Below are 9,181 nucleotides of genomic sequence, written 5' to 3'. Positions count from 1 at the left end.
TCATACCAAAAATGAGACACATTGAACATCATCAGAGAGGAAGTTTCAGCTGATTCTTGGAAAACGCTGCGTGAATAGCTGCAGACTTTAGGGCTTAATTGCCAATTATGCCTAGGTGTTATTTATGCCTTAAAACAACTTTGGATAAAGAGTTGCTGAAATGTAAGCAGTTTTTCTACGCTGCTCTTGCCTGCCTGGTGCAAATCTCTGTAAAAATTCGGGCCACACGGTGAGCTAACAATGAGATGTTTTGCTGCTGCTTAAAGGGCTCAGGGTTCATTTTGCCTAATCCCAACTAAGCCTCACTAAAGCTGCAGGGAGTGCTCCTACAGCCCTTCACGCTGCCTTACACGGGTCTACAACTCCACTCAGCTTCCTCCAGCTCCTCCTCTCCAACAGGACTACCTAGAAAAGATAAAATGGTTTGTTTTGGACAACTGTATCACACCAAATAAGGTATCTGCAATGTAAATTCGTTCTTCAATTAAATCATTCATTAAAGCGAAATTTCAAAATATTGGGCCCTTTGAAAAACTCGGTGTGCAGCAGTCAGTTTTGAAACAATTGTTCAACTTTTACTTTTCAAATATACCCTGAACTTTAAATAGAATTACTAAATTAAAAATGTAAATTGGACTGTATCTTTTAACAGTTGGTGATTTGTCTATTTTCCACATTTTATTATGCGTAATTTTTATAATAAAGAAGGGATTTTTTTTTATCCCTGTTCTAGTTGATAGCAATTTTTCCATGCTTCTCAAGGCTAAAGTAATAAAACTACATAAAATGTTTAAGAAGAGCCCCATTAAAATATACAAAGCATACTAATTCATGAAGTCAAAGTCAAAGCAGAGTGGAAATATGAGCTTTAAAAAAACTATGTCTGTTGTAAATAACTATTCAAGCACAGTCATTTTTTTGCAAATTGCACGGGATATAGCTCGGTCTCCTCGAAGCAAAGAATCACTCAGCAGGATAAATGCATCTTAGTCAGAAATAGATTAAAAGGTACAGCTGAGCCATCAATAAGAACCAGATAGCACAGTATTATTTGCTGTTTGTTTTGAAGATGTAATTGCAGATCCCAGGATTTCAATAAATCTGTGCACATCAAGGAAGGAATTGTAGAGAGGAACTGGGGCAATGCGAAGAGCGTTTGGTTCCCGCATGTCACACTGCAAAACAGAGAGGGAACATTCAGTAAATTCAGGTCACTTCTTGTCTATCTGTCAGGCTCTATTTTTTAAATGCCACAACTTGTCTTCAAGGAAGAATGACTGGACTGACAAGGAAGCACATGTAAAACCTTTGGGATGCTCAAGGAGCTACAGTCAGGAGCATGATTGTGAAAAATTTAGTAAGAAGAGCAGCTTTGCCTAAAAAATGATGCAAAGCTCAGGATGGGCAGGACTTTAGCAGTGCCATTGAGGGCTTCAAACCAACTACATAGCCCCAAATTTCACTTTAATGCCTGTAGCAACCCAGAGTTGAAGAGGCACAGAGGTGACAAAAAAAATAAAAAAGAACACAAAACCCCCCATTCCAGTACGCGAGTGTCTTGTTCTAAATGTACAGGTAGTGGTGAGGCATTGCAGTATTTTTCTTCCCCTCACTGTGATTTGAACATGTTCCTGAATATAATAATCTCTTATATTTGAAAAATATCACTGCATTGCAAAGACAAGCCAACTGTGTGAGGCCCTGTGCCCTGTTAAAAGCAGGAGTTCCTGGAATTCCCTGGCAGCACCAAAGCAGCTGCATACATAACATAAAAGAGGTGCCCCTTGGGGAGACAAGTGACCAGCAGAAAAAAACCTGATATCTCATTTATATGGCATTATGCTATCAGCCTCACCTCCCAGCACATCTAAATCACCCAATGTATGGCCTTAAATTTCACTTTTATTCTTTTGGAGCAGTGCTCGATGGTAACTGCGCCATTACAAGGAAGTGGCTCCTTTTTCTAAGTGCTAAAACACATCTCACAGGGAAATGGCAGCTTTTCCATTGCTCCATCTCAATGCCTCACAAAGCTTTTGGCCACTAGTGGATCAAGAAGGGAACTGATGTTCAGAGGTTCAGAGTTCCTTGTAATGTAAATCTGGAGCTGGGCCTCCCATCCTAATGCACCCATGATACAGCTCTAACCTCAGCAGTGACTCCAGAACTACAATTTAAAAAATAACTCTATGTATTTCACTGCTTGTACAAGTAAAAATTGAAATTGTAAGAAATCGTCATCAGTCCTAGTGGGTTTTTACCTTATATGACACTACATTTGAATGAAAGCAAATTAATAGTTTGTTACTTGTAAAGAAGATGAAGTTTGATTTACTTACAGCCACTCCTCTCTTCTCCAGCTCGTTAAACACAGATTTGATTGGAAGGGAAAACGACAGAGTGAGCTGGCATCCTCTCTCCTCAATCTGAGATGGTGTGATTATTCTTACAAAGGGCTTCTCTGGATTTGTTTTGTCCTCACTAAAGTAATGCTTTATCAGGTATTCCAGGTAACCAGTCAGTAGAACAGATTTCCTCCTCAGTGCTTTCATTGTAGTTTGGCTAAAAACCTGTGATGATTTGGAATCATTAGAATGAGAATGTGTTGCTGTAGAAAATGAAAAGGAAATAAAGATTTCTCTATACATTATCACTGGAATCAAGTAGTAACACCAGAGAGACATTTCACATAAACATGGCAGCATTGGGCTTTGGAAAACACAGGATATGTTATGCTTTAGATAATGACAGATATTTGTGCCTACTGTTTAGAAGTTTCATACACATCTGTGTCAGCAGAAATAACTTGCACACAAAGCCAGTTTGCTCAGAGAGCATTCCTCTGAATGTCTAAAGAGAATCCATAAATCCTCTGTAGGTGCAACAGTGCTGAATGAAACTCAAAATCACATGGAAGTTTTCCCTGGCAGGTACCTTGAATACACACCTTCTCACTCTCTACAGCTCCCTGAAAGGAGGGTGTAGCCAGGTGTGTTTGGTCTCCTCTCCCAGGAAACAACTGATAGGAAATGAGGGAACAGCCTCAAATGGCACCAGGAGAGGCTTAGTTTGGATATTAGGAAGAAGTTCTTAACTAAAAGTGTGGTCAAGCACTGGAACAGGCTGTCCATGGCAGGAATCACTGTCCATGGAAGTGTTCCAAACCACGTAGGTGTGGCCCTTGAGGACGTGGTTTGGTGGTGGGCCTGGTTTAACGGCTGTACACAATGATCTTGGAGGTCTTTTCCAAACTGAATTATTCCAATTACAAAATTCAAGGGCCAAGACTGAGGCACCATGACTGGTGTAGAAATTCTTGTCTGTGAAAGCACAAAATGTATATTAACATGACTTTGTATGCATATATACTAAGATTGACTTTACAGCTTTAAGTCCTGTGCAGGCTTGCTCTCTCTAGTCCACATGAAGAAAAAAAGCACACTCACAGAATTATTTTTCAATAGCTCTGTGCTCCTGCACAGCTACAAGAACCAGTGAGTTTCAGGCCCTCAAAGTATCATGAGATATGCAAAAAATGACTGCTTGAAAATGACAGTGCTGTTTGGCCACAGAAACAAGACCAATGTGTTAGAGGAGTTTGGGAGCAGAAGGTGAGACAGCTTCTGCTTTTGCACTGGAAAGGCTTCATCACAGGGAATGATGGAAATGCAACCCCAGAAACAATTTAGCCCTGCCTTCCTCAAACCTCCCTTTCCTTCTCCCCACGGAATTAGCTGCAGGGGAAAATGACAAGGATACAGACATGCAAGTGCCCAACAGCCACTTCAAATCACATCCTGGCACATCAGTGCTTGTGGACAGCTCTCTGTCCACTGACTGCAGCTGCAAATCAGAGGCAAGGCAGTGCGCTGAATGAAAATCCATGATCTTCACTCTCAAGAAATCACTGTTCCACACTAGAGAGGTAACAATTTTAAGATTACTTTTATCATAACCTGGAAAAACATAAAGAGAGGAACCTGAGGAATCCTACTCAAAATACACCAAATTCTGGTTTCCAGCAGCATCTGAAAATCATTGTTTTGTAGAACATCCCAAATCCCACTCCCTGATGCTATCACAGCCACTAGATGCTGCACAAAACCAAGAACCCCTGCATTTTGTGCTCGTGAAATGGAATGTGGATGCTGTAAGACTGACTTTGCAAGGGACTAAATGTGACAGGGACCAGAGCAACCAGCAGTCAGCAGGTCAACAAAAATCTAGAGGTGCTTCCCTGTCCACCCAGGCAGGCAGAGCAGACACAGGACTGTTCCGTGCATCACTAGAGGGAAAACAGACCTGCCTCCTGTTCCTCCATGATTTGCAGGAGCATGAGGGATGGATCTCCTTAGGCTGCATGCAAAAATCTGCTTCCACAGGCTTTGTGCAAGGAATACTCGGTCTCCTGGGTGAAATTTTTTGAAAAAGGTCTTTAAAATGTGTCTGTAGAGCGCTCCCCTTTTTTCCATAAAAGGCAGCAGCCAGTGCCATAACAGTCACTTTAAGCATTATTGAGGAATAACATCCATTAACACTTGCAGTTTTCATTGTTTCCATTGGAAACACTGCCTTCTGCTTAATGTGTCCCAGTGAAGGTGGCATGCAATTTCACTAGCCATCTCTTGCCAGACATGAAAACTACTTTGTTTCCCACTGTATTAGAGCAATTAGCACTGGGAAATCCTGGCTGTGCCAAAAGGTAATGTGGGCAGGGGAAGGGGAGGCAGTGGAAACTGCTCAGCCCTCATTGTTCCAGGCTCCCTGCAGTGGGCTAAATGACACCAGCCCACACAAACCCGAGCACTCACAATCTGGGTCATGGCAGAACAGCTTTCAGCTTCTCTCCAAGGTCACATAAAGTTTAAAACAGTATAGTGGATGTTTAAGGACTAAAAAAAAAAAAAATAAATTGTCAGGCGGAACAAGAAGCATGGCGGTGCCCTTTGCAGTCCTTCAGTGTTGCATGTAAGATGGAGGGATCACAGCTGGCAATTTTCTGACTTTGTTTGCTTAAGATGCTGTTTTTCATTAAAATAGAAGAGGGATATGGACCCTGCTCTTTGTTCCAGCATCAGCTCAGCCATTCCACTAGAATTAATCGAATGCTAACTAGAAATAAATTTCTGCCATTTGTGCTGGTGGCAAAACCTTACTACCCAAGGCTGCCTTGAAAACCAGCTTAAGGATGATTTTATAATAGAATATAATGCATACAGCAGGTAAAGCTCAGTAACACCACCTTTTTGAGCCACAGAGACTGAAAGACCTGATTTCAGAGGTGAACTATACTTCAAGGAAATGTTGAAACATCTTGAAATGAAACACAAGTGTTTGTGGAACAGCTCCATGTCCTCAAAGAGGGATGGGCTGTGCTCTCCAAAGCAGATCAGAGGCTTTCAGCACATGGATCACACCTTCAGAGGACGAATTAGCTCTGTATGGCAGCACTGCCCTTCTCACAGCCACAGGGTCAGTGATTCACACAGAGATTGGTCAGAGATGGGGCTCTGCTCCTTTGACCACCAGAAAACTAATGATTCAATGAAAGAAAAGACAGCTTGGAGCTATGCCACACTCATGGATTCCCCTTTTAGGAAACATTTGCTGATAGTTTCTGTCTCTTCTGCTTGTAACCAAAGGTTCCTTGAACCACCGGATCAGCTGATCCATGACAGGCAGGACTTTTAATTTTCTTTCATAAAGAATATAAGTCTGGTTTACTGGTGGAATATATGAAGCAGCAGCTCTGAATGCAACTTTTCAGACTTACATGATTCCTTTGCAGGAAGATGCTGAGCACAGTCCTTCCCATGAGTAGTACTGAGACAAGGCACTGTTGGACTTGGTGACCTCAGAGATCTCTCCCAACTTTAATTATTCTGTAATTTTGAGCCCTGAATATTTCTATGGGATAAAGGTTCTGTTTGTACTGAGCTCCCAAAAGCAGGGACAAACATATTGCCAGAGTTCAGGTTTGGAGGTGCAAACCTCAAATACTGTTGGTCTAACTCAGGGTTATACAGCAGAGTTTGTGAGAGACATGGGGAGATGAGCATATTCATTAAAGGCCTTGGTCTCTCAGGGCTGTGGGGTTATTTTGTTTGCTTTTCATTACTTCTCCCCTTCCATGTTCAAATATTTCACAGTTTTCTTAAAAGGGAGACAGCAATAACACACATAGCATTCATTAAACATTTTTATACTCTTAAATTCAGGCTCAAAGTAAAGCAATTACTTACCTCTAAACTGGCATGCAGAGCACAGACCAGTAAAATTGGAGGATTTGATAACCGGAATCCATTAATTCCTTCACTTAGTTGTAATTCTGGAAAATGAATAACTTATATTAGTGTTTTTGATTTCTTCATTTTAATGGATTGGACCTTATCTTGAAGTCTGTCCTCACACAGTAAAATATTTCCCTAATGTGGCCCGAAGGAATCGGTCATTAAAAAGAAATAGTAATCTATTCCCAGCTAATACTTTCAACTTCGAGAGAAGCCCAATTTTATCCAGCAGAAGACCTCATTAGCAGCTTCATGGGAACCAGAGGACTGCAATTAATTTGTTTAAATGGTGTGTGCTAAAACCACCTTTACACTTGAATCTCTTTTAAGGCTGGCACGAGGCAGAGGAATTCCAAGTCAGCAGAGGCGCGCTCACGTGGAGCAAGGAATCACGTTCCTTCACTTTATTGAGCTGATGTGACACATGGGAGGCTGCATATGCAGCTAAGTGTAGCTTCAGGCCAAGGAGAGGAGCTGCCTAGACTTTGGGCTGTGAAATTTCACAAAATCTATTTAATAAATCCACAAAAGCCTCGCTGTAAGTTCTGTGTCACCGTTGATCTTTCACGCTCCAGCACCGGAGCGGGAGGGCACGGCGGAGGAAACGCTTTTCACGCACAGCAGACTGGCTAATTTTATAATGCCCAACTTCTCCCCTCTAAACTGCTCATGGAAATGAATAAACAACGTTTTTCTCTTCTTCTAGCAGTATTTCAAGGCAATTTGTGTCTCCTGCTGGCTTTCCATAGTGCCACTCTCTTGCATTTGGTCTGAAAACAAAGAGCAGACTGAGGCTATTAGAGAGGTGCTCTCCAGCCAAAGCCACATCAACAGGCGCTGCCACAGAAAATTAAAAATATATTAAAAACAAAACAACCAATCAAATCAAAAAGCTCCTTTCTCATCCTGATCCCTCAGGATATTCTCTCTGCCATAGCTTAAACTGGAGCTGAGCAGTCTAGCTGCCAGATTTGGAAAGGAGTCCTCATTTTGTGTTGGGACAATAAACGTTATTTCAGAGCAAGTTTGTCTTACAACCCATCCCTCCCTAGTGCAGAAAATTTGGAGATGCTGAAACATTAGTGGGATTTCACGACTTTTGTCAGGTTGCCTCACCTGAATTTTTATAATTTCTCATTAATTCCTGTAGAACTAATCCTGAAGAAAAATATTACCCCAGTGACTGATAGCAGATCCTCATTCCTCAGAGACTTATGAATTTAATTCACTGAGATACTTTGAAAGTTTCATCCATATTCTATATCTGCTTTTTGAAGGTATTTCAGCAAAATATCTAGGAGCAGACAGTCAAACCCTTATGCCCACACAAATTTATTCCAACATTTATTTTGTTAACTCCACTGCCTCACATATTTAGGATGAGGAAATGCAAAGTTCTGTCCTTTCTCTTCAAACTGCTACAGAACTGAAGCTGGTTATATATAAATAAATCAAATAAGGTAAAATTGAGAGTGTATAAATACATACTGTTTTCCATGAGGAATCGTGTTTTGAAGTCATGGCCCCACCAGCCAATTAGCCTAAGATTTTTAAAGAAAATAAATTAATAGAAATCTTAATATCTTTCAATTTAGCTTTGTGTATTAAGAATTATATAAGATTGAGCAATATATAAATTTCTAATAATACATTTTATTTCTAAAAATGACATAAAAATGAAATAAATTCTATAAAGAGTTAGCACTAAAAACATTACCATTTGAGAATTTCTCTTTTACTGCAAATAATAAAACACATCACATCTTTCAATTAACTATTGATTTTAACAATATCCATTTTCTCTGAATTCACTTCACAAAACAAAAAATAGTACAGAAATATTTTCAGTGGTTCCAAGGCATTAAATTCAAAACATTCTCCCCTGCTATTAAATTTGGTTTAATGAATATTGAAAGCTAAAAGGAGTTATAAAATCGGACTTAGTTTCACCAAGAAAAGGACTTTTTGGTGAGCAACAAGCAAACAAGACCTTGGAAAGAGGATTGTGTGGGCATTGCCTCGTCCTTACTGTGAGACCAGTATGAATTCTGCATACACTTTTGTTTTCCTGAACTAAACTTATTCTTCAAAAAACTTTATTTAAAATAAAACCCAAACCAGTTTAATGCTATATTCCCTTTTTTGAGATCATCTCCTGAAAAAAAAAAAAATCCATACAATTATTTAAAAAATAATATGTTTTAGCTTGGACATTAAAATGAAATTACATTATTAACTCATGTTTAATGGAAAATATCTTTGAGGGCATTGCTACAAGCAGTTTTCTAAAGCAGCTGGATGCACTGGATCACCTACTGCCAGGGCACTGCAGATAAAGCCAATATTGCAAAATTAGGGACTTTTTCCCCACCTCCCTTGGGTTCTCCACTTCTTATCTCAGCACACAGAAATATCAGTGATTAATAATGCCAGTCCCACTTGAGATTCCCCTGTATCAATGCTTTTACAATAGCAAGAAGTCCCCATCACAGACTCCTTCCTGAACTTCTCAGCTCTCCAGACCTGGACGTGTTGGACACCATTTCTGCCAAGGCTTTGCTCAGTTTTCCCTATGCCAGATAGCAAAATTTTAGGAACAAAGCCTGGCAAAACTTGTAATGATAAATAAGTCTATATGTAAAGATCACAGTAGATCAGCCTTCCTGGAAACAAACAGGGAAAAGGAAGCCATGGCCCCTCCCTAAAGGAGCATTTTGCAGTTTGCCTAAAAGAGCTGAGCTCTGCAGAATTAAGACCACATTTGAGTTAGAAACTTGTTATATGAATACTGCAGAGTGTAAAATAAAGTAGTTCGTATTTCTGTATAACAACACAGGTTTTATGTTTACTTCTGTGAGCTGCATCTAAACAGGGGCTCTACAGAAAAGGAT

The 9,181-nt window shown here is 40.2% G+C and overlaps 1 protein-coding gene across 1 annotated transcript in view; it reads right to left on the bottom strand.

The window, feature by feature from the left end:
- Nucleotides 1-928: 928 nt before the first annotated feature.
- Nucleotides 929-9,181, bottom strand: part of KYNU (kynureninase) — a 53,453-nt gene continuing 45,200 nt past the window's right edge. The window contains exons 11-14 of the mRNA XM_054278252.1: nucleotides 7,779-7,831; nucleotides 6,243-6,328; nucleotides 2,340-2,570; nucleotides 929-1,175 (exon numbers count right to left, since the gene is read on the bottom strand). Coding sequence (XP_054134227.1) covers nucleotides 1,023-1,175; nucleotides 2,340-2,570; nucleotides 6,243-6,328; nucleotides 7,779-7,831 — 523 coding nt within the window. The 3' untranslated portion in view covers nucleotides 929-1,022. The remainder of the gene's footprint in view (nucleotides 1,176-2,339; nucleotides 2,571-6,242; nucleotides 6,329-7,778; nucleotides 7,832-9,181) is intronic.

The sequence above is a fragment of the Melozone crissalis genome, unplaced genomic scaffold (assembly GCF_028551555.1).
Source record: "Melozone crissalis strain CALT ecotype California unplaced genomic scaffold, PUWL_Pcris_2 ptg000023l_1, whole genome shotgun sequence".
NCBI lineage: Eukaryota > Metazoa > Chordata > Aves > Passeriformes > Passerellidae > Melozone > Melozone crissalis.
Note: the sequence above shows the minus strand (reverse complement) of the source record. Positions and strands in the feature narration are given on the sequence as shown.